At 38.3% G+C, this 26203-nt stretch overlaps 2 protein-coding genes across 2 annotated transcripts; one reads left to right on the forward strand and one right to left on the reverse strand.

Moving 5' to 3' along the window:
• The first annotated feature begins 4100 nt into the window (after positions 1-4100).
• Positions 4101-8754, forward strand: LOC102717127 (immune-associated nucleotide-binding protein 9-like). Its single transcript, XM_006647313.3, has 6 exons — positions 4101-4224; positions 5830-6060; positions 6853-7121; positions 7296-7460; positions 7527-7649; positions 8370-8754. Exons 2-6 carry the CDS (start codon positions 5838-5840, stop codon positions 8577-8579), a joined length of 990 nt encoding a protein of 329 aa, XP_006647376.1. The 5' UTR covers positions 4101-4224; positions 5830-5837; the 3' UTR covers positions 8580-8754.
• Positions 8755-9139: 385 nt separating this feature from the next.
• LOC102699662 (protein NRT1/ PTR FAMILY 4.4-like) lies at positions 9140-13750 on the reverse strand. The gene is made up of 4 exons (XM_040520618.1): positions 13609-13750; positions 12831-13477; positions 10308-10408; positions 9140-10243 (listed from the first exon to the last, which is right to left on the reverse strand). Exons 1-4 carry the CDS (start codon positions 13748-13750, stop codon positions 9334-9336), a joined length of 1800 nt encoding a protein of 599 aa, XP_040376552.1. The 3' UTR covers positions 9140-9333.
• Between the last annotated feature and the right edge of the window lie 12453 nt (positions 13751-26203).

Genomic DNA, 26203 nt, shown 5'->3' on the forward strand with positions numbered 1-26203 from the left:
GTGTCACCGCTCTAGCATGGCACCATTGTTAGAAGACGAGTGTGATACCGGGTATCCTCACATTGAGAAGACATAACTGGTTATGGAGAGCGGTGGCCCGATCCAAAAATATAAGAGATAGATTAAAACTCTGATAATATATTACCTTGTATCCCACAACAGATTATAGGGTCACGATCAAACAATATCATGTACAAATAAGGATACCGAAGCCATATTTGGTTGGGTTCCTATCTTGTAATTTTGTCTCTTGGTATATAAGGGAAGATAGGGGACCCCTCAAGGGCAAGAGATTCATGACTATATTCAACACCCCACCAGAAAACACGACTATACCCCTAGCTAACAGGAATAAAGAATAGAGTATTACTTTATATTCAAATGCCTGAACTTAGATAATCCCCTATCTCCAGCGCACTATTGTGCTTTTGGTCTCATGTGCCACTCCTAATATTATTGTCACTATAAAACCTCGACAATGAGTTTACCCCTTTCCATCCAACAAAAATTCCTAAGAGCAATTTTACAGTCCTTGAGTAGGTACCGAGATGTACTAAAATTTTGGTGTAGAATTTGGTACCTCCTAGTATCTAAGATACCAAGAGGTATCAAAATTTACATAAAAAATGGTACCTCATGGTAACTTCTCAAATACCGTAAAATTGCTCAATTCCCAAATAAGTCCCATGACTACTCCATCAATGGCGGTGGTCATCGAGCTCCCCCGTTCTCTTCATCTCACCCCTCTATTCATCCTCTCCACCTCCTTCCCTTCCATCTCCTCTTTCCTTCGCTGTTGTTCCCCCATCCATGCAGGCCCAACTCCATGCCTAGGTGGTGGGGGCGATGGCCTAGGGCCCAAGACAGATGGGGGCCAATATAAGTAAAAATATGTGTACATATTCATTTTTTAGAAGGCCAATATGTCAGGTATACCATTCTTTCTGGCCTCTGGCCTGCTTCGTTGCGTAGTTGCGTTGTCGTACTATGAGGTAATTTGGCCCAACGTTTTCAGCCTAGTTGGGTGGAGTCAATATGACATGTACAACCTAAATCGGCATATTAACGTCGTGTTAGCAATAATTTCTCACAAATAGCGGACTTCATGGGCCCATTTTTCTCGTTAAACAAAAAAAGCAAATAGTTGGACTAGTCCTTTAGTCCCAAAATAAGTGATCATTTTAATCAAACCTTTTACTCTAAAATAAGCGACTACTCTAAGTATTATGTAATAAGTGTTCCTTGAAGGACTTCTAAGAAGAGTTTTAGCTAGAAAAGTGTGCTTAGTGCAAACTTTAGAAGGTTAGTTTACCTCCAACCATCTCAAGAGTATGCTAGAGCTTGTGTGCTGCTAGAGGGAGTTGTATGTGGTGTGTATGCTTAAATTGGTGAACTCGAAAAATTGTAATAAGAGAAGGAGAAGCGAGTGAGCAACCAAGGTGTGTGTGGTGCACCTAAGAGAATATTGCGAAGGTTTTACTTCAAATGTGCGATGGAAGAGGTAAAGAAAGTGAAATCCGAGCTTTGCCTTAGTGGTTACTTGGTAGAGCAACGTCGATATATAAAGAAAAGTTATGTAGCGTCCGAGCTTGGAACTTTGTGGTCGATACCAAGGCTTCACCGAAGATGGTTGCTTGGAGAGAAAAGCGGTTGAAAGAGACCCGGCTCTGATAGGAGCTTCCATAATAAAGAGTATAACTGCTTAGTTCCAAACTTCGTAAACAAATTAGTATATACTCTTCTCCCTTCACATTGTATTTTTATCTCAAGCTATTTGGTGTTCTTCCTCTCTCTTGTTTCTCTCTCTTTCTTGATGACCATCTAGCTTGCGTGAAACTCAAGTGAGCTAAGTGCTTGTCTCACCAAGGATAATTTGTCTTGTCCTATATAGGATTGGATTGTTTGGTGTTATTTGCGACTATCTACGCCTATATCTATCTTGGGCATGTGTTTGTTTTCCTCTGCGTGGATCGGATTGTTCGGTTGAGGTCGGACTATCTAACACCGTGTGTTGTTGGACTATCCATATCGATAGTGGAATGTCCCATCAATATTGATTCCACTGCATGTTTTTATACTTTTAGCCAACACCTATTCACCCCTTCTATACGACATGAACGATGCTTAAGCTGCTTTCTGTAGATTTAGTGATACATCGTCTAGCTGATGTGGAAATATATTAGGTCTAAAATGGCACTAAATCAAGAACAAGCAAGGTCTCGGTGGCAAAAAAATTGAAAGTTTTTGAGACATTGATATTTGGGAATACAGTAACGAAGAAGATGACATAAAGTCCAAAACTCTTATTTTTTTATCCACCACCAAAGTTTTCCATTACTTTATCTTCTCAACCCACCACCGCCCTCCTCTATTTAAATTCACCATTTTTCTTAATACACATGCTTAGCTTTAAAACTTTTTATATTCTAGGAGAAGAGAATTAACGGTGGATCCAACATGTGTGCTAGGGGCTTAAAACCCCCAGCCCATTAGATCCCACAAAGAAAATGAGGGAGGGAGGAGGTGGAAGAAGAGCAGATGGTTCAAGGAAGAAGAAGGCGACTATGAGCCCCCTTCTTCCCTATGTGTCTCCGGAAGAAATAACAATGTTTCAATAATATTTTACTTCAAAGGAGGACAGATGAGGTGATTCAATCATATTTATGCAAAGTTTGATGACTATAGACTATGGTTGCTAGAAATATTTTGATTTCAGTTCTTGGTTCTTGCCTAACGCCGATGACAATGGCAATTGATTTTTCACCGCTTGGTTACTTTGATAGTTTGATGTGCGTTAACACATATACAACAATCATTAATAGGGAGCTATTAATCTTGCTAACAATATTTGTTGATATAGTAGAAAAGAGGGACAAGGCATAGTTAATAATAGCATAAACAACGACAACTGGCCTGTATAAAATAGAAATTTTTCTGCATGAGGATGAGAGTATCATTTTCAGATTAATAATTCGATTATTTGTTGTCACAACTATTGTAAGGATATAGTCTCTAAATAAACATTTATTAAGAGTATGGCCTTTGAATGTACTCCTAGTTCTAGTCATGTTTGCTGTGGTCACATAAGAATTACCATCATGGTTCTTAATATACTATATGAGCATACGTAGTTTGTTCGTATAAATAATAAAGATATATTTTTATAGAAACACGAATACCGGTTATTATTGTTGATGGATCTACTAATAATAATACAGAGGGGCTCAAATCCTTATTAGGATCATGTAACCAGGGCTCTAAAACTCTTTGCCAAAACTCAATAGGCAAAAACTCAATAGGGTCGGACCCCCTCTCTCTCACACACACATATATATATATATAAGAGCCGCCACGAAAATAACGTTGAATAGTAAATATCTGTCGTGATGACCAAGCAGATCGTATTTACCCATCAGTGTAGCTGGACAATGTTTATACAATAAAATATTGAGTGAAGTGCACCAGCGATCTCTAAATTTGTGTGTATGTGTCATCTAGGTCCCTGAACTCTCAAAATGCATTTTTGGATCTCCGAACTTGTCCGAGGGTGTCATATAGGTTCAAATGGGCTCCGACCCACTCTATTCGCTGACGTGGCATGCCACGGTGGCGCCTACGTGTTGGTGGTGCCACGTGGGTCCCACATGTCAGTATCTCTCTCCTCCTTATTCTTTTCTCTTTCGTCTCGTAGGCGCCACCGTGACATGCCACGTCAGCGGATAGAGTAGGTCGGAGCCCGTTTGGAACTACATGACACTCCTGGACAAGTTCGATGTCCCAAAAATGTATTTTGAGAGTTTATAGACCTAGATGACACATAAACACAAATTTAAAAACCACTGATGCAGTTCACTCTAAAATATTTCTCTCTTAGTTAGGGTTTAGGGCCAAGATCGATAGAAAAACTCGTGCCAACATCGCAAACTCTCTTCTCTCGAGATAAAACCAACAAGCCACATCTGTAACGTTTTCTGGTTGTTCTTTCGTGCGTGTGAAGCGTGAATCGCGCGTGTGCGCGTGCCACGTGGCGCCGGCCACGACGGGATGGGCCGCGTGTACACGTACGCGATACACCAAGAGATAAAACAAACAAAAAAAAAGAATCGCAGGATTTCTCCTCCTCCACTTCTCGTCTTCCTCCTCTCCTCTCCTCCTCGATTCCAAGCGACCGACCGGAGGAACCCTACCTGCCGCCGCTTCTTCTTCTTCTTCGTCTTCGAGCGAGTAATTACTCTCTTTCCTCCTCATCCTCCTCCTCTCCGCGTACCAAAGTTTCTGTTTTTTTTTCATTTTTTTTGTTTTTTGTTTTGCCGTCGCGGGTTCGTCTGGCCTGCAAGATTCGTCGTCGTCGTCGTCGTGAGGTATCGCCGGTAGGGGAGGGTTTCGTCTGCGCTGTTCCGGTCGGGGCCTGGTGCGCGATCGATCTGCCCCTGGTTCGGGTTTTGCTTGATTGACCGTAAAGTCTGCTGTTTTTTTTTTCCTTCTTCCGCGACAGCTATCGGGTTCACTGGTAGATTTGGTTCTCGTGAGGCACTTTAGAGATTTGTTTTGTTTGCATGTGTGTAGGTTTTTCACTGATTCTATGTAGCTTCATGTGTTCTATGAGTTCTCCGTGTGAGGGGTAGCGTCGTTCGAATCTACTATGCGCTACTGTTGATTGTTTTTCATGCGTCTGTAGAATAGGATGCAATTGGCCCCTCGCAATCTTGTAGGATAATTGCGCACTAATGATGATGTGTTTCTCTATGGTGGAAATTTTTTCACTGCATCCCAATTCAACTACGTTCTCAGGAATACTTGTTTATTTATTATTTGAAGAGTAATTCTGATCTATTTATATGAGGGAAGACTAAAAGACATCTAGTCTTTCTTTTTTTTTCTTTAATTGCTACTTCATTCGTTCCATATTATAAGACTTTCTAATTTTGCCTAAATTCATTCATGTATTAATGTATATGTTTTGTATACGTGTCTAGATTCATTAGTACAGATATGAATTTAGGTAAGGCCAAAAAGTCCTATAATATGGAATGGAGGCAATACTCCACCTACTTACATTATGTGTTCTTCAATGCTTACTTAACTTGCTCTTTTCAAATTTTACTGCAATTTGTGGTGCAGAAGGATTGTCTTTTTACAGGTTTGTTGACCGCACCATTACCTATTCAATCTGTTATCTGTGATGACAATTCTAGCTTGATGTTCATGTTGTGATTTTTTTGGGTTGAGTTGTTCAATCTATGAAGAGATGCTCATCTTGATCTAGTTGTAAAATGTTTAATATTATTCCTAGACAGTTTGCTAGTAATTTGTGCTGTACTCCCTCCGTCCCACAATAAACCAACTCTTTGGTTCCCGTGTCCAACGTTTGATCATTTGTCTTATTTGAAGTTTTTTAAGAAATTAAAAAAAATTAGTTACACGTTAAGTACTATTCATAATTTATCATCTAATAAAAACAAAAATGTTAATTGTAAAGTTTTTTTTGAATAAGACGAAGAGTTAAACATTATAGGTAAAAAGTGAAAAATTGGTTTGTTTTGGGACGGAGGGAGTACCTTGGTTGAAGGTACTGTTTAATTGTCTGCATAATTTCTCATCGAAAATGTAATTTAACCTGTAGACCGTTGTGATTCATAATGCAATGTGCCGGTCTGTTTTATATGTTTCAGCCTTCTTTTACCATGAAGTATTCATAACAATTAAGCTCTGCCTATATTAAAGGAAACATAAATCTCCCAGAAAAAGAAAACATCAAATCAACCTATATTTATTTGTAAAGTTTGTCACATGTATGTATTGATTTCCTGGACATTTTTTTTCTAAAAGCATTTGCAATGGGAGGAAGCGAATATGATGATGAATGGGAGTTGCCTGGCGCTGACATCACTCTAGTTCTGGCTGGCAAACTTGGCTGTGGCAAGAGTGCAACTGGCAATAGTATCGTTGGAAGAGAAGCATTTGTATCAGAGTACTCCCATTCTACTGTGACCAATACTTGTCAGATGGCGAGCACCATGCTAAAGGATGGCCGCACCCTCAATGTTATTGATACACCAGGTAAGCATGCACCTATTCTATTCTGTTTTGGCTGTTCATTGTTGTTACTATATATTCATTCATGTTTGTTAATCTTGTGGATGTTTTGTATTTGCATTTCCTATACTTGATCTTGTGCCACACTCATTGTCTATTTTATGGCTATCGTATTACGATAATTGTTTATACTGTCATATTGAAAATACATGGTAAGATATTGGTATACGATTTCTGCCTGCCTGAACTTCAAATGCTGCCCATACTCTTCTTTGGTGGAGACCCACTTCTCTCCCTCACACTTCACAAAGTACTCCTAATATATTCCATTGCTGCATAGATTTTTTTTTTTTTTTGGTGTGTTGTTTTTTTGTTGACAAGATATCTGCTAATAGATCTGGAGAAATCCAACAGTTGATTCTTTATGAACCTTAATAATTCACCAGCTTACTAGTTACATGGAGAAGCTGATAAGCATGCATTGCAATACAGATTCATTGTTTCATATTTCAACTCCTCCCATCAGTAATAATGCTCTATATACTCTTATGGATAATGCCATAAATGATTAGGTGTACCCAGTTATCCTTCAGTAATATTCCTTATTTCATGCTCAGAGGCAAAAAAAAGCATCTTAGTTGCAAAACAAACAAATCGAATTAGTGTCCTGTAATAAGTATTGTCCTACTGCATGGGAGGCGATCTCAATTAATGTTTTATTTTGTTCTTGGCTAATCACCCAATCCAAATCATTTGACCTTTTCTGTTCTTAAATTGATATCTTTTGCTAACTGTCCATTTGAATGTCTTGATTAGGATTGTTTGACATGAATATTTCATCTGAGGATGCTGGTAAAGAAATTGTTAAGTGTATGAACATGGCCAAGGATGGGATACATGCACTGCTGGTTGTTTTTTGTGCTACATCTCGTTTTTCTCGAGAAGATTCTAGTAGTATTGAGACGATTAAAGAGTTTTTCGGAGAGAAGATTATTGATCATATGGTATTGGTTTTTACTTATGGAGATTTAGTTGGTGAAAATAAATTGAAGCGCATGTTGGCTAATGCCCCAGAGTACCTGCAGGTAACATTTCTATTCTTTTCTTGAAATCTAGTGCACATGCTAAATTCTATCCCATGTATGTACAGGTAGGATTTCCATTTTCTTTCCCTAGAGTATATAATTTGATGAAACAAAGTTTTGCTCGTGAGCATGGTTCATATACCTTACGTAGTTACATATCTGTTTTATTTACAGAATTTTGTTGAGTTGTGCAAAAATAGAGTCGTTCTCTTTGATAATATGACCGAGGACCCAAGGCTCCAAGCGAAGCAACTTGAAAAGTTGCTTGATGTTGTTGACTCTATAAATTCAAATAATGGAGGAAAGCCGTTTTCAGATCAAATGATCTCTTGCGTTAAGGTAATTGCGCTTATGCTTTTGTTCTTACTTAAGTTTCAATCCTCATTTCTATCCTCCATATTGTAGGAAGCGCATGCTAGAGAAAAGGAGGTGCGTGATGTTACTGGATACACCGAGGAACAGATGTCTGAATTAAAAAGGGAGATCTACAGAACTCGGGATGAACAGCTTTCACACATTACCAACATGGTAAGCTTAGTTGTCATTTTGTTTGCCACAGAAGTGTGGCAAGACTAAAATTAGCCATCTTAGTCAAAAATGTATGGCAATGTTAGCTCCCAACCAAACAGGTCCTAACTTTGTGTAGTTGAAGAAGAACATATTGCTGTGAGAAGGCTGCAAGGCACGCTACATAGGCTAAACAGCGCGCAGTGCACTGTGTAGTAGTTCTCTTAAATATATACATTTGAGTAGATGTTTTTGTGTGTTGTATAAACTTGTCAACTCCTGTTTTTAATGGCATTGTTACTTGCAGCACCTTTATTAATCATATGGTAAGATTCTGAAGAAAGCTTTAGTATGTAACCCTTCTTTCTTTTATTTTTAGGTCAGTTACAGGATATTAAACTTATGAATTTTATTTTTTTGACATTCATTGGATTTGTTTCTTGGGAGGAAAGAAAATCTGGAACTCTTGCATAATCTACTTAGGTTGTTGTTTTCAGTTCTTTTGAATGTACTCTCCTTCCATCCATTTAGATGTTGCAAAACATGATTGTGGCAGGATTGCAGGATTACAGCCACCTGTTTTAAAATGCAATGGAGAATCCGACATGTACCATGATGGTTTTACTGATATATGTCACCACTATAAACACTTCTATAGCTATTTAGATCTGTTACCCAGAATTATCTCTCTTATAAAATAGAATTCTATAGATTTTTTTTATTGGTTTCACATGTTAATAGGTGGAGGAAAAGCTGAGTATCACCATTGACAAGCTGCAAGAGCAGCTCATGGAAGAACAGAATGCAAGGCTACAATCAGAGGTGCTGGCAGCAGAAGCTAGGCTCCGGTCAGATGAGGAGATTCGCAAGCTCAAAGAACGCCTTGAGAAAGCCCAACAAGAAAACGAGGAATTCCGGAGGATGGCTCAGGGCAGATGTTATATTCTGTAAGCAGTTTGTCTGAATGCTCTAGGCATTGTTCATAGAGGCCACATCAGTACTCTTTTGGCTAGTGGTTAACACAAAACTTTTCCCCATATCTGTATATAAGTAGTATTTGAATCTTAATGTCCAAGGAGTCGTTTAACACTTTTAAACTATTATATGCTGTGAATTTTGGTGGTCACCTCATATCGTGAAGATGATCCTGTCCTGTTTTCAGTGATCACCTCCTTACGTGAAGATGATCCTTTCCTGTTTTCGGTGATCACCTCCTTATCTGCTTAATACCTGTGATTTATGCGCTGACAAACTGAGATCTGAACATTGGATGCCAAGATACTCGATATTTGTCAATGTATGCTTAAACTGCTATTCTGTCATTGGGCCTGTTTAAGAGAGCTTAAGATTCTAAAAAGCAGCAGGTGAGAAGTGAGTTTCTTAGAATCTGGAAAAGCTAAACCTAGCTTCTGCTATTTGGAAGAGCTTATGATTTTTAGAGATTCTATTAGAAGCTTCAGCTGTGAGAAGCTCCATAAACAGGTGCAATATCACTGTTCTTTTGTAAGCTGGGTTCAAAATAGCACCAATATCAGCTAAATTGTTGCATCCCTGGAACTGCAATACAGTCCCTATCACAAAGCTCTGCATTGTAACGGTAAAACTACATGTGACTCATCCTGCTTATTACTCTAAACCTTGTCATCATTTTCTAATGCAGTGCAGAGAGTCACATGCATCTATACGCAAATGATGTAACTAATTCTCAGGTAATGATCTCCACGGCATTGCCTTCTGCTGCAACCTGAGCTGCAGCAGCAGAGCGAGCAGCAGCTGCTGCTGCTGCTGCACCGGAGCTGTACCACCTGGCGCAGAGCAAGAAGCAGCAGAAGTTGGCGGCGCTGAGCGCGGCGAGCGTCCAGTAGAAGAGGTCCAGCCTGTCCTTGTCCAGGTCGTTGTCGCCGAGCCAGCCGCCGGCGCCGGCGCCGGCGCGCCCCGCCGTGGCGCTGTTCACCAGCGACACCAGCGCCGAGCTGAGGAAGAAGCCCAGGGCGTAGGAGCAGTAGGTGAGCGCCGTCATGAACGCGCGCGTGCCCGCCGCGGCCTGCTCGTACAGGAACTCGACGAGGCCCACCGCCGTGAACATCTCCGACACGCCGAACACCAGGAACTGCGGCGCGATCCACAGAACGGACATGCGCTCCCCGCCCGGCGCGGCGGCGCGGCGCCGCCGCCGGCGCTCGACGGCGGCCGCGGCGACCATGGAGAAGGCGACGGTGAAGAGGCCCACGCCGACGCGCCGGAGCGGGGTGACGGCGCCGGCGTCGCGCCCGAGCAGCCGCCGCGAGAGAGGGGTGAGGAGGAGCTCGTAGGCCGGGACGAGGACGAGCATGACGGCGTAGGGGATGGCCTGCAGCGACGCCGGCGGCATGCGGAAGCCGAAGCCGGGCAGCGCCGTGTCCATGGCGGCGCCCTGCTGCACCGAGAACGTCTGGAGCTGCGCCAGCACGGTGTTGAACACGATGGTGCACGCGAAGATGGGCGCCACGGCGAGCAGCGTCTTGGCCTGCCGGACATCCGCCTCCGTGCAGAGCTCCCAGGGGCTCTCCGGCGACGGCGCGTCGCCGCCGCCGTCGCTCCGCCGCGCCGCCCTCACGCACGCCTTGTCCAAGAACCTGTGCGGCCGGAGTAAGCAGACAAACAGTGCAAGTCTCGAGCGAATGGTCACCAAGCACTGACCTGAACTTGTCGGCGTGTCGGAATCCGCCGTCGCCGGCAAGGTTGTTGGATGAGCTAGAATGGCGGATCAGCTTCCTCTTGGTGAATGCAGCAACAAACACCTTCAGAATTTTGGAGTAAATTTTGATTGAATTATTTGAACTTTGTGTTGCCAGCTTTGTAAAACAGAGAGGTTAAATAATTCAACGCATAATTAATTGTTCTTTAATTTGCTGAAGAGAAAAGAGGTTATCTTTTGGCTTTTAAATGAAAAAACAAACTAGTATATACATGTTCTTGGTGATATAAAAGCATGGCTAAAAAATAAATTATGATAAAAAATTTTTACAATTAATCCTAAATTTAAATTTAGTTTTATAAGTATAAGTATAATCATAAGTGAAGAGATTACGATGTGACCACGGGAAAAATAGAGGTAATCCAATTTAGTTTCTCGCTCCGGTCAACTTTTTCTTTTCTTTTTTTTGGCTGGGCCAATGAAGAACATCGGCGGAGGTTTACTTTTTCAATCTAAAGGTGTCCTTACGTTTGCCTTACGTTTGATTTTAATTATTGAGGAGATTATTACAGTAGATTATCGGTTTAATTATTAGGATATATTAAATGCTTTAAAAAATAAAGTTGACATATAGCTTAAAACAATTGATTTAAGCAATGCAGTATAAGAATTATAAATCATATATATATTTTTTAACATTTTGGATTCCGTTGAAAAGAGCTGCCTGGTTTTGTTCCCATTAGAAGGCGCTGTTGATACTGTATTATGTGCATAATTATCATCAGGTTTGGTTCCATGAATAACAAAAAACTTGTGATGATTTGACATCACCACTAAGAAAAATCTTAGGAATCTAGACTAATATAATATTTTAAAACAAGTTTTTTATAGAAAATTTTTATAAAAAATACACCGTTTAGCAATTTGGAAAACGTACGCGTAGAAAACAAGAAGATAAGTAAACTTAGGCCATTCCCAACCCATAACACTAGATAGTTTATGTAAACTTTCCATCATTAAGAAACTAGTACTAGACACTACTCTTCCAATGCAAACACCACTATTTAATGCTACTTACTTAGAGCAAGTTCAATAGTATAGCCAACTACTGGCTTCAATTTATCTATAGTCAATCTAATAGCCAATTTATACGATAGTTACCTACAAAACATTAGTACATGATCCCACATGTTATATACATACTCTGTCTGAGAGTCCGTGTGCAGTTGGCTATAAATTAGTAGCTCACATCTTTTCTTTCTCCCCTCTTATCTCTTTAAAATATGCTTATAGCTGGCTTATAGCCTAATATTGTACCTGCTCTTTATCTCATATAATATCTTGGATGTTGTGTAGAAACATGTCTCATGTAAGATATGGTTTTATTCTCTTTTCTCATTTATTTACTTGTCAGCTGGCACATCATTTTTTATTTTAGGTAACAACTTATTTAATGTCATGGATACAGTTAGAAATGACCAAAAAGATGATGAACGCGGCCCAAGATGGACAAGCAGCAGATACCGGCCGTGGGATGGCTGAAGTAATTAACATCTCACACGACAATTAGCATAAAAAACTGTGTGACCATGATAACTACAGAGAAAGCTGTATATATAGTTAGTACCACTAGCTAATATCATGGCTAAGTTACAAATAAAAGTAAAACTAATGACTTTGCAACATATTTTAAAACTAATGACTTTATCCATAGTTAAAGTAGTAATTGTCAGTTTTGACTTACGAATTACTCTTGGCGGACGATGTTTTTAAACATTGCTCCTGTTTCACATTAGAAAACGTTTTATCTTTTTTCCCTAAAAGTAAACCTTGCATAAGTTTAAACATATTTATAAAGGAATGTCAATATTTTCAACATAAAGCAAGTATAGTATAAAATATATTTAAATTTAGATTTAATTAAAACTAATTTTGTGTCGTAGATGTTGATATGTTTTAATGTGAACTTGGTTAAATTTAAATAAGTTTGACATTTTAAAAAGAATTCAAAACATCATAAGGGGAGTAATATATAGTAATTTATTTAGCAGCATTATTATTGTTGTGTCATCATTAGATATGTAAAAAATACGTACTTTACAAATATCTTATATTAAACCTATTTCTTTGAAAATATAAGGTCAAATAGCATCCATAAAACATCTATAAAGAAACATTTATTTACTTGTTATATATAGCTAGGGGTGGCAATGAGTCAAGATCCGTGGGTTCTTTCACAAACTTATTTAATTTTTAATTTTTTTATTTCAAATCTTTATACAATTTTATTTTCAACCCGTTTTGAACCCAGCCTTTAAATTTTATAGGTAAAATAGTTGGACCTATTACCACCCCTGTATATATATATAGCTGAAGATAATTTTAGAAAACTGCATCGTCGTCTATATCAACGAGAATTATTAAACCGGAGGTGTTATTTGTCAAGCGAGAAGTAGTGCACGAAGCATGTGGCATGTTGTGACGTGCAACTGTTCGTCCGAGTTTATAGTGTGGTAGTGACTTGCCCTTGCAATAGGCGTGAAGATGCAGCCGCGCGGCGGCTTGTTCCGGTAGAGCGGCGCGCCGGACGCCACGCAGGCGAGCGCGCCGGCCATGGCTCCCGCGGACACGCCGAAGCCGACGCCCATCCCGGAGTGCGTCTGCACCCAGACGAGCGCCGTCAGCGCCACGAGCTCGCCGGCGCAGAAGCAGAAGTAGGCGGCGTTGAAGTAGGTCGAGACGGCGCGGGCGCCGGCGCCGCCCGCGAGCTGGTCGGCGCCGTGCGCGATCATGTTGGGCTTGAGGCAGCCGCTGCCGAGCGCCACCATGTACAGCGCGGCGAAGAACACGGCAGCCTGGATTCCCCCGGCCTTCTCGCAGGCGGCGGACGCCATGTCGCAGGGCGGCGGCCTGAGCCGAGGTAGGCGCGCCTGCAGCGACAGCAGCACGAGCCCCGCGAGCTCGACGAGGGAGAAGGCGAGGATGGTGGGGAAGCATCCGAGGTAGGAGTCGGCGAGGAAGCCGCCGAGGAGCGCGAGGAGGAAGACAGCGCCGACGAAGTTGGTGACGACGTTGGCCGCCTCGGCGAGCGGGAAGTGCATCTCGCCGAACACGTAGGTGATGAGGTTGTTGCCCACCGCCGCCACCGCCGCCATCTCCAGCGCCACCATCCCTACATCACCACACACCCAGACAACAACGCCACGAGATGATCACATGGATCCATGCATCGCCGCCGCCGCCGGCGCGCCGCGCGTGCACGCAGTGAATGGATGGACGGAGGTACGAGACGTGCGACGTTACCTAGGGCGAAAGCGGCGGCGCGCATACCGCCGTGGTGGCGCGGCCGGCACGGCCTTCCCCTCCAGTCGACCGCGGCGTCGTCACAGTCGCAGCTACTCATCACTGCCGCCGCCATTGCTTTGCTCTGACCCGCATCCTCCATCATTCGCTGCGAGATTAATTAATTAATCACTCAATAACTGTCTCATGAATTGAACACTTATGCTGAATGGAAGGCAATCTAGGGTGAAATGCTACGTGCTTAGGGGCATTATTTATAGCAGAGCTAGCGAGCAGTATGCTGCTCCCGCCGTTTTAAGTGAGAGTAATTTTACTATATTTTTTAGTAGTTATCGGAGGTACCGCTGTTTTCTATGTAAAATTTGATATATTTTTAAGAATGATAAAATTATTCCTTAAGTTACATTCTATCTATTATAAAATATAAACATTTATAGCATTTAAATTTTATTTTAAAACATGAGTATTCCTAACACTTATTATATCGATCCCTTCTTATTTATTACTCCTTAATAAAAAGCAAGATAGTCCTTTTGTTCCTTCAACCTTAATCCATGCTAAATAAAATACAAATATTTATCTTTTAGGATAGCCAATATAGCCAAAAGATTTTATGATTTAAAATATTGGAGGTAAGAAGGGTTTTGGTTACTGTAATTAGTCTGAGAGATGATCTCTTTTAGCTAGTTTTATTTCTACGAAACGTGTAAGGTGTACAGGAGCTCTGTCAAAGGAATATACTGTGTACATGGTCTTCAAAATTCTTGAACTCATCATCGATACGCATTTCTTATCACGAGATTTAGATGCATGCACGAGACAAGAGTTTTTAATTAGGAGATAAGCTAGCTAGGATTAACTTAGAGCAAGTTATAGCTAACTACTGGCTATAATTTATCTATAATCAATCTAATTTTGTTCACTTCTATTTTTCAACTCTCAACTCTTCAAATTATTCAATTTTTCCTCGATCGGTCAAGATCACGGTGGTTTCAGATGTGATGCATTCATATGTAATAAAGTTCATAGGGATGATAACATTAACATAATAGTAAATAATAAGTTAAAATAATTTTTTTTAAAAAATGCTACGACCTACAAGCCAACCTTGCCTCCAAATCTTTTTCTCTCTCGTATCCAATATATAATCTGTTTTAAATAGCTAACTATATACACGTGGCACTGCATCATAAAAACACCATGATTTTGATTGAGTGACTAAAAGTGAACGACTTTAACAGTTGACAGACCAAAACCAAACAACGTATAGTTGAGGGACCAAATGTACTATTTTCCCTACATATAATAGTGTTGGTGGTCAAACTTATACAATTAATTCTGATGTATAGGCCTCAGCTAGCTGACCTTCAAATTAATTTATAGGCAAAAAGTACTCAACCATGAATATTTCATTGTTATATATCTACCCATTATGCTTAAGCTTGGCTTAGTAGAACAAGAAGGCTAATTCATAAATCCACACGAATGGATTCAAACCACGAGGGTTGGGATTAAGTTTCGAGAGGTGTGGTTTAGAGAGAGGGGTGGCATAAGGAGGGGAAACAGAGTGGGGACGGGGTTAGAGGTATGGGCGGTGAGTGGTGGACAAGGGCGGATGACGAGGCGCTAGAGCCGCGGGGCTAGTAGTAGGCGGTGGCTAGTGTTGTTGGTCGGCGCAAAGCAGAGAGAGCAATGGCGCTGGTGGCTCTCTTCCATTGGAGACGAGAAACATGATTCTCTTATATAGCATCTCATGATATAAAGGAGAATATTTATTACTTCTATAATTCATTATCACGTGGATGCATGCTATATTTATTAATTTATTGAATGAGTTACAAAACCAGTCTGGTCCTTAAACTCACGTCAAGGTACTTTATTCTAGAAACTTATAAAAGGCATATTAAAACCTATATTCTCAATAAACCCCATTATAAAGATTACATATGCAACCACGCTCGTGTAGTATGAAATCTTATTGTAAGCTTGAGATCGAGATTAGGATGAACCAATAACCAGTTTTTGAATTCAAATATTTTTCTACCTGGTTTATATAAAGTGCTAAAATGGTTTTCTAGTGGTTATAGATACGATCATGGGTTGTCCATGTAATCCGAAAGTTCATGTACACTCCACAATATGCTGCTGAGCAGGGAATCCACCCTGAATAACCGATGCATCGATCATATATGCTATAGCATATGAAGCAATAATAGAGTATTTACCTGTATATTATTGCCAATTTGTTTGGCACCAATTAACACAAGGGAAAATTGCATGCAAAACCCCTCATATCACTCTTAGTTATAGATTCTCCCATACAAAATGTTTGGTTGCAAGTACCCAGCTCCTAATTCAACTCGGTTTGAACCTCCCCTATTATCACTAGTTGCACGTTCACATTATCATTTTTCTACATGTTTTATATAACCTAGTGCATCTCATGATTCATGGTTAGTAACCTATTAAGTACGTCGGTCGAGTTTAATTTATTAAGTCGTACGCATTCTATGTACATATGGCTTTAAGTTTATGTTGTAGTGTAATGGCATGGCGTTACATCGAGCTCATTTTCCCCACCTTAAATTTGCTACGAGAATCCAATAAGACAAACGCAACATCCCATTCTCTAGTAAACTTGATCTAGCCTAGCTGGACATGAGAATACATTAGCAGCAACAGTACAGGGAAATAATAAACTAAAGTAAATTAGGAGAGAAAATTTTGCAACAAATCAACCTATAGGGAGAATCTGAAACTAAGAGCGATATTTGGGTGGGTTCTTGTAATTTTTCCTCAATAGAATCAATGCTGCGATGTGCATATACAGCCAGCCTAAATTACTTTCTTGTGAATTGTGAATCTTAGGTCCCATTTGGCAGACAAGGTAAGTTATCTAAACTCTCTTGTTTTTCGCGTGCATGTTTCCCGAACTGCTAAACGGTGTATTTTTTACGAACATTTTCTATATGAAAGTTATTTTAAAAAATCATATCAATCTATTTTATATTTTTTTAATAATTAATTAATTAGATACTAATTTATTACTATGTTTTCCACACCGGATAACTAACAACCCATCTCCTCCCTCCTACCGAACGCGACCTATAATTAGTAAGTGGTTCTACAATTGCCGCATATATAAAGAGAGAACAGAGAGGGGATAAAAAGGCAAGGTTTGGTTCACGCACATTTGATTTATTACTATGAAGCTTTTAGATATCTTAAACCTAACCACTAACTACATATGCTTAGTAGTGGTCAGGGCACAATCAACAATGAATTCCTCCATAAGTATCCTAGAAGATCTTCCATGTGATCTTCTCAGGCCCCATGTTAAGGTCGACATGAAATTAACTGGAAAACTATATTCATAATGATATAGTCAGATCAAAAAATTATGATGTTCGGTGTTTTCCATCAACTTTTGGACTTTAACTATTATTAAACTTTAATATATTTAGTTTATAAAAACAAAAAATGGTATATGTATATCGGCCATGGAGAGTATTTATTATCTTACAAACCTGTCAAATTTTGTAAACTTGATTATTTTAACAAAAGACTAGTTAAATACCCTTGTTTTTTACGGATTTTATGATGTGTTATTAAATTTTTTTATATGAAATAGTCACCTTAATTTGAATTTATATGTAGATATCAATCTATATTTATCTGGTTTTTAATATCAAAGAAATTTAGGTGCTAAATTGTAAAACTGTAGTGAGGGTAGGTAGTGGTGACAAATACTCCTTTTTATAGGAGTATAGATATAGTCAAAATCTTACCTTGAATACCATAAAAAAGTTCGATCATTTTTAAGTAAAACCTAATTAGAATTAACACCCATACAAACTAAGTTGATGGGCCTTCAAAGCTGGAACTGTGGAGTGCCCATATCTCCCAGCTGAATCAGATCTTCAGATGGGTGTGTGTAACTACATATAAATCTCTAGATGTGCAGCCCAATTTTGTCCTTAATTAATAGCAAAAAGAGACAAAGCATCTACTGATGATAGTGCACAAGGAATCGTAAATTTGACGAGCGAACAGCATGGGAGATTGGGGGCCGAGAAGATTTGATTGTGGGTACTCACAAGATCAGCTAGCAATATAGCCATGTATATATATGGCACTTTCAATTCACTTTCTAACCATGTTTCGTTGAAAAATCGAATGCATGTGTTTTTTTTGTTACAAATATATACCTTTTTGTTGAAAATTCTGTCCGGTCCTATCATACACAAAGTATGTATTTAAGTATTTTTTATACTATAATAACTTTGTCAATCTTAACATATACCGGTCTAACTTTTTAAGAGATGTTTACAGGGGTAACTGGTAAGCCATTCATGCGGCATTCGTAGGATATGACCCCTGTAGATAGCACATATAGTTTACATGTGTATTTTGATTAAAAAAAGATATGCCATGTATTTACAATGCCACGGATAATTAGGGATGATCGTGGGTCAAACTGTGAATATTTTAGGGTCAACTTTAATTCAAATAAATGAATTAAATTTTATTTTATGGCGAAAATTAGTTTATTTGATTGAACTAGAATTGACCATAAATTACTCGCAGGTCGATCCATGCCTATCTGTACGGGTAGGAACCTTTTCTTTTAAATGCATGGAAAGAAATTACTAATACTCCATATTGTTATGGAAAATAAGTGTTCTAAAGACCGGCCGGTGCATCGAATCTGGGCGTGATATATATAGATGTTCTTGCCAAAGTAGAGACAAGTATCTGATCAAATTTCACGTCATGTTGTGTCGATCAAAGGGGACAGCATACGTGGCGGTACACTTGCATCTACACGCACGATCGATCGAAAAATCGCACAAGAACACAAGATCTCTTGGGTCGATCACGCCGACCTGTTTGACAATATTTCATCCATTATTAACTAGCATCCATCTCTAGAAAAATGAAGGTTCATTGACTTTACTTTGCCTCTAGAAAAATTAAGGTTTATTGACTTTACTTTGCCTTTGATGTAGTGGCTGACACGTGAACTAATAACCATTAGGCCTCATATCAGCCACTAAGTCGAAGGAAAATTACATCAGAGAAACTCTTTCTGAAAAATGTCTTAAAGTATCAAGACTCCTTTGGATCGAGAGAATTTTGGAGGACTCAAACCTTGAATAAAATTTTCTATAAAGTTCTTTTGAGAAAGAGGATTCCAGCATTTCTTTCTATTCTCCCACCCCAACAGGAAAACAAACACGAGCTCAAGCCTTGTGGTTTTATTTTTTTTCTTTTTAAAGTCCAGTGCACTTTCTCCCTATCTTTTTCTCTAGTTTCTCTCTACCACATGCATTTTTTAAAAAAATAAAGTGTGTTTAGTTCTTGTGAAGCATCTAAAGCCACCAATTTGTATCCACGAGTTTTCGAATTTTCTAGGATTCTATATAATTTTTCTACGTTTTCCTATTACTGCATTATAGAATTATGTGTTTCAAAGGAGCTCACAATCCATCGTGTATGTGCGTATTGGTTTTGAACCTCGTAATAAGTGGACTAACTTCTTTTGAAGTAAAGACATGATTATTCATTCATTATTAAAAGAAAAAAAATGCATTCATCGGTTGATACAGATGCATACAACGACTAGCTAGATCACACATAGTCGGAAAAGGTTGTGAGAATTATTCAGAAATGCAGGCAATCTATATTCGATCGCATCGGAGCATCTCCAGAGGATGAGAAAGGTCAGAAATAATTTTCACGCAAATGGTTCTTGCTTAGTTAGGATTTTTTTTTCATATTTAGCAAGTTATTCACTTCGTTCTTCGTTCTAAAATATAAATATATATAGGATTCACATTTTTTTCTGTAATAGATGCATTTCTAGCATGTTTCACATACATGCCCCCATCAATTACTTCAACTTTTCCATCTTAGCCCCTCGACCACCGTCACACCCCTAACATCCCTTCTTTATTAGGTGACGACAAAGTCTTTTCTTCCTGTCTTAATTTGTACAAAATACTTGTATTTTACAACGGACAGAGTAATATTAGTGGTGACTAACGGAAAAGATACTCCCTTCGTCCCTAAATATTTGACGCCGTTGACTTTTTTATATACGTTTGACTATTAGTTTTATTCAAAAAATTTTGCAAAATATGTAAAGCTATATATATGCATAAAAGTATACTTAACAATAAATAAAATGATATAAAAAATAATTAATAATTATATAAATTTTTTGAATAAGACGAATGGTCAAGTGTATAAAAAAGTCAACGGCGTCAAACATTTAAGGACGGAGGTAGTACTCAATTGGTGATGAATTTTCGCCACCGTTTTTATCCCTTGACCAATGGTGTGGTAAAGCTTTGTACCAAATGCTTAGTGGATCTTTGGATCCAGAGACTTTTTTTAGTTTCTTGTCACATCACATGTTTAGACGTTAATTAGGAATATTAAATATAGACTGGTAACAAAACTAATCGCATAAATAAAGACTATTTCATTAGATAATTTTTTTAAGCCTAATTAATCCATGATTAGCAAATGTTTACTGTAGCATCATATTCGCTAATCATGAACTAATTAGGCTCAATAGATTCGTCTCGTAAAATAGTCCAGAGCATGTGATAGGTTATTAATAGTCTATATTTAATACTTCTAATTAGTGTCTAAACATTCGATGTGACAGTGACAAAAAAAAACGAGGGAAACAAACACCCCCTTAGTAATCTATGTGGACGTCTAAGCTCGTAGCCACCAGCTATTTCTGAGGTCATGCTATTGCTTTTGTCTGCTCTTTGCATAGAATCCTTGGTGTCAAAAAATAAAAATAAAAATGATGAGACCATATGTACTAATGCCGCTTCTTTCAACAAAGTGGCAGGAGAAATGCCTTAGGAGAGAAGCAGACAAGAATATACAAAGTGAAATAAAAACAAAATTTATGGCTAAAAAGGTTCGCTCTTAATTAATCAAGGCCACGATGTTCAAAGGACATGAATCACAGTGGTGCCCCATCAGAGAAGAACATGACAAAATAGTATAGTATAATCACAAAAATAAACCAGCCCTTGCCGTCTTTTTTTCTAAAATAAATTAATTTCTACCTTCTTAAGTTTCATAAATCGAGAAATTATCTTTTTTAATATCCTTTAATTTGAAGGAAAAACATATATATTTGTGTTTATTAGCTTCATCCCTTCCATCTTTATTTATAGGAGACAAAAGATTAAAAATGCCCCCCCAGTCTAGGAGCCCGTTGGGCTCTAAAGACGCACTATTTCGGCCCATAAATATCATGATTTCGGCCAACGGTCGCATCTCACGTTTTGGCTCTGCGACCTCCCATACCAAGTCGCTCACAAAAAAAATTCAAGTTGCTCCCAGAGAGATATAAAAAGGAGGGAGAAAAAAAAAAGACAACTTGAGTTGGCTTAGAGCAAGTTCAATACTATAGCCAACCGTTGGTTCTAAATCGTCTATAGTCAACTTAATCGCAAATTTATACAATAGCTATCTATAAACATATGCTATATAATTAATTTTCGGTCTCACATGGCATACACATATGTGTTTTGAAGTTCGTGCTACAGCTGGCTATAAATCTGTAGTCCGTTATCCTTCTCTCTCATATCTTATCTTCTTAAAATATGTCTATAGCTAGTTAGTTTATAGTCCGCTATTGTATATGTTCTTATATATTGTGTTCTTCCGCCATAAAAAAAGAAAAAGGAAAAAAAAAGTGGATGATGCATACCAAAAGGTACTATGCCTCCTGTATTCCCCACACCAAACATGGATCAAGATCACCCAATAATAAGCCAGCAGCAAAGCAAAGCTGATCAGAACATCGTTGTTGATAATTTTAGGAGATGATGAATAAACATATTGGCCTATCGTACGATCGAACTAGTAGTATAGTAGTAGTGGCACCAATATCCACTAGTACTTGGCTTGGCTTGGATGGAGAGATTAGTAGTGACTAATCTAATCACGTCGCAAACAAAAGTGGCGAGTGCATTAATAAACTAATGGGTGTCCTCCTAGTCACACAGCATGTCTTTTGTCTCCCTCTTCTCTATCCGTCTCATGTTCGTGTATATAATAATAATAATAATGTATTATTCTATGAAGAAGGAAAAAGTTGTGTGTTGATTGTTCCATGGTATTCGATGCAAAGTGTGTAAGAATTGTGACGCTAATCGGGGAAAAGGAATGAATGACTCGTCTATGAGATAATGGTAGGTACACGTTTTTACCCTATCTTTTTTTTATGCTTATAATTCAAAATTTAAATTTTCAATCTTAAATTTAAAGTTAATTTTAGAATTTTTTTCGCCGTAGTTTATTTTCCAGTCTTACTTTTAGATATTTAAGAATACGTATATGAAATTTTTATTTATAAATTATTTTTCATTTTAAATATTGTTTAACTTTTTTTCATAAAAGGCCAAACGTCTCAAACAATCACCCCTATAATGGTGTAGATTGACTTATACAGTTATGAATGAAATCATATTTGTAGAATGAAAGTAAAGGTTACGTATTAAACACGATTTTCCTCCCAAATGGATTTTGATGGTTTTAGGGTGAAATTCAACTAGTTTAAATTATTAGAACATGGCTTTGTGTACTCTGGAGTATCATGCAAAGCATGTTACCTAAATAAAACAAATGAGTACAAGAACCATCACTTGTCTCCACAGAGACAGTACAGCCATATTGTAGTTTAATCAATTAACAAGGTTGCTTGATTTCTGCACCCCAAGAGGTCTCCATACAGTGGCTGAAGCCTGTGCAAAGATCTCGTTGTGTCGAGCAAAATCTCGAAGGTATTTATTTAAATCGCAGACAAGTTCAACTTGAATTTTGGAAAAGCAGTATTAATTATGCCGCTGTTCTCCAACTCTTTGAACATGTGTTGGAAGACATATTCATGAATGTATGACCGCGAGGAGAATGAATATGCAGTGTGTGCGCGTGCTTCTTTTTTTTTTCTTTACAAAAATTTTATCTATACTATAAACTTTTGTGCGGTATCAAAAAATACCATAAAATTTTTTATATTTTCAACAATACCACAAAAGAACGGAACGGAAGTAGAACCGGGCGACATGAAAAATAACATGATAGACATATTTACCCCTCTCTCAAAACCCCGTTCAAAAAAAAAATCATCGAACGGAACTTAGAGAAGTCGGATCTGGACGGCGATGGTCCCGGCTTGGTGGGTCGCTTGCTGACGCCCGCTGCCCCTGGCCGACGCCCGCCCGCCATCCGCTGTCCAGCCCGCTGGCCGCTGCCCCGCCCGCCAGCTGCCGCCCCGTCGGCCGACGATCCGCCCGGCGGCCACGCCCCACCTGCCGACGCCGACGCTCCGTCCGGCGGCCGATGCCCCGTCTGCTGTCGCCGATGCCCCGCCAGCTGCTTGGCCGTCGGCCAATCCTGCTCGCCCAGCGGCCAACTCCCCCCTTCCTCTTCTCCACTGAGCACATAGGGGTATTTTGGTCCTACAAAATGTGAACGTTATTTTCCGTTTTACTCCCGTTGAGTTCTGTGGTATTGTTAGAAAGATAAGAAATTTTGTGGTATTTTTTAGTACCGCTCAAAAGTTTGTGGTATTTATTTTCTCTTTTTCTTTTTGTGTGTATTTGCGAAGGGAAAAGGCTCAACATGAATTTAAAGTAATTTGAACATATTTTTACAAAATATCCTTTCTTATGGATAATTCTACTTTATGAAAACAAAATCTCAGGATGATCTTAGTCAGTGGGAACTTCTGAACCATGGTTCAAGTTGTATGCTCCAAGCCTTTGAGGTGTACAGTTTGTACACGTGATTGTTTAGCTTATTAAAAAAACAAACGACATATTTATAAATAAAAAATAATTTATAAATAAAATTTTTATATATGTGTTTTTACGATCTCAAAGTCAGAGCTGAAAAATAAAGTATAATAAAGTATGATAAAATATCCTAAAATCTACTTAAAATTTAAAGTTAAAAATTTAAATTTTAGCTTAAACATAAGTAAAAATGAAAAGATAAGACTGATGTCTGTGGTACATAGAGAATTAGAGATCTCTGGCAGGACAAGATGACCTATCAAGCTGGCAGCAATTAAGCATGATAGTTGCCACTAGTATTAGAACACTGCTGTTCCCTCCGTTTATGGATAAATGTATTTGTAGAACCGAAATTTGTACGCAATACAAGAATTGCGGGATATTGATTTCAACAATACACGAGAATCAAGCATTTTAAGTTAATTGGGTGATTACAAAGAGAATCGAAGCAATTAAAAATTTTAAAATTTCACCTCCAGGATCGCTAAAAGGAAACATTTTTCGTTAGTCTTAATCTTTACCAAATAAGCTACAAATATTTTATATTCAGAACTAGCTAGAGTACTATAAATTAGTAAGTGTACAACCGGACACAGAGCTACATATACGTAGGGGTGCCCTGTAACTTGGTCCATAAATTTTTTTAACTATAATTAATCTATTTTTATTTTACATATATCTCTCGATCTAAAATTTAAGCACTTGGAACGGTCTAAATTTAGTTTAAAAAAAAGACAAGTGACACCCCCTTCCTTTTCTTGTAGCTCCGCCCTATTACCACGTAACGCGAGACTATGCTTTTAATTTTCTTGGAGTTTGCTTATCCAAATTTAACTTTAAATTTAGAGTTAATTTTAAATTGTTTTATTGTAGTTTATTTTTTAGTTTTAGCTTTTAAATTACTATAAACATGTATATAAAAAATTTATTTATAAATTATTTTCCGTTTACGAATACCTCGTTCGACCTCTTTTGTTTTAGTAAACTAAAATATAACCCCCTAATTCCCCCGGCCTGTTGCATCGTCCTCCGTTTATGCAGTGTCATCGTGACATCGTCCTTCCCATCCATTTATGCAGTGTCGTTGAGCTGAAGGCTTAGGCTACAGTAATTGAGATTATATGAATAGTGAGAATAAACTTTTTGTTAGTGATATTTCGGCTGCACACCATAGGACGGCAAAGAGTCCACAGGCTGGCTGCACACCGTTAGGGATGGGAATGGTCGGTCAACGAGTACGTAATACGTGGTCAGTTCTAGTTTAATTAGATAACTTACACACCTTAACAAACATAGTAGTATCCTTTAGATGTTACACGATACTATACCGAGCGCTGTATGTTTTGTTGGTGGCTCGCAACCAGCACTCTCATCTTCTTTTTTATGCTTATACTTATAAGCTAAAATTTAAATTTTTAATCTTAGGTTGAATTTAGGGATTTTTTTAATCGAAGTTTATTTTTTAGACTTGATAGATCCTTAAGAATATGTATATAAAAATTTCATTTATAATTTTTTTTGCAAATATACAGTTTGGTTTACTCCAAAAGAACCAAACAATCCCCCAATCTGTATTTGAAACTTAATTCTGGATCTATTTGTGTTTTTTAGCATTGTTTTTTTCTTTTCAAACTTATTATAAAATAAAAAAATTATTATTATTAGCTTACGATTTAGTTTATCACGTATCCTCAAATAATTCTTTTTCATATGCTCCAACCATCCATCGAGCATAAGACATGTACACAGAGAAAAAAAAAGAGTCATATTGCAAAACTATTTTTGGTTAGGGTCGCCAATTTTGGTCGGGTTTATAAAAACCGCGGCTCAAACCAGGGCACCCATTCGTAGTAGGGCAGAAAAATGGAAACCCCCACCAACAGCATCTTGGCGCAACACAGTTTTTGTCAAGCGACGGTCGGTCTATATGCGCATCTGCCACCGGATGCGGGCAACGCCGGCAGCACACCCCCGCTTCTATCTCCCGGGAACACGAGATCGGTGACGTCATCACACGCACCATACCGATCGGACAGACAGAGAGGGTGATTAGAATGGTATATCTAAAAAAATAATTTACAAATAAAACATATATATATATATATATAACTAAAAGTCATGGTTGAAAAATAAAGTAGGGTGAAAAAAATTCTAATTCTAAATTTAAGTTTAAAAAATTTAAATTTTAGTTTATAAACATAAGTATAAACGAAAAGAGAAGGTGAGACCAACGAGTCCACAAACCACACGGCAGCGCCTGCAGGGAATATTTTTATTTCTTAACTTAAAACTAAGTCCTAAAACTTATTTCTAAATCTTTTTTTTGCCTATCCTATCATTTCTAAATAACACTCTCCTGTTAGGGATGGAACTAAAAATATATTAAATCTAGAGCTAAACAATAGTATAATTTTTTTTAGATAGCTTGGGCTTACTGTTCAACCCCAAGCTATTCTAGCTGGCGTGGTCAAGCACAAAGTTTGCATTTAGAGATAATAAGGCCAGTCTCAATGCATAGTTTTATGGTATAATTATTAAGAAAATGTAAACTAGGTAAGTCAATGAGTTTTATGGGAATGAACTTATCATTCATCTCATGAAACTTTTTCATTTAATGACTCTGTTAAGTCAATAATTTTACTGATATGGTATCCTATTTAGTGTAGATGACATCTCATAAAATATCTATTGAGACTGACCTGGGTACTTGAAAGAGTTTGGTTTTAAAACTAAAATGAGAAATGTTTTTTTAAAAAATTTCC

The sequence above is a fragment of the Oryza brachyantha genome, chromosome 2, assembly GCF_000231095.2.
Source record: "Oryza brachyantha chromosome 2, ObraRS2, whole genome shotgun sequence".
Classification (NCBI taxonomy): Eukaryota; Viridiplantae; Streptophyta; class Magnoliopsida; order Poales; family Poaceae; genus Oryza; species Oryza brachyantha.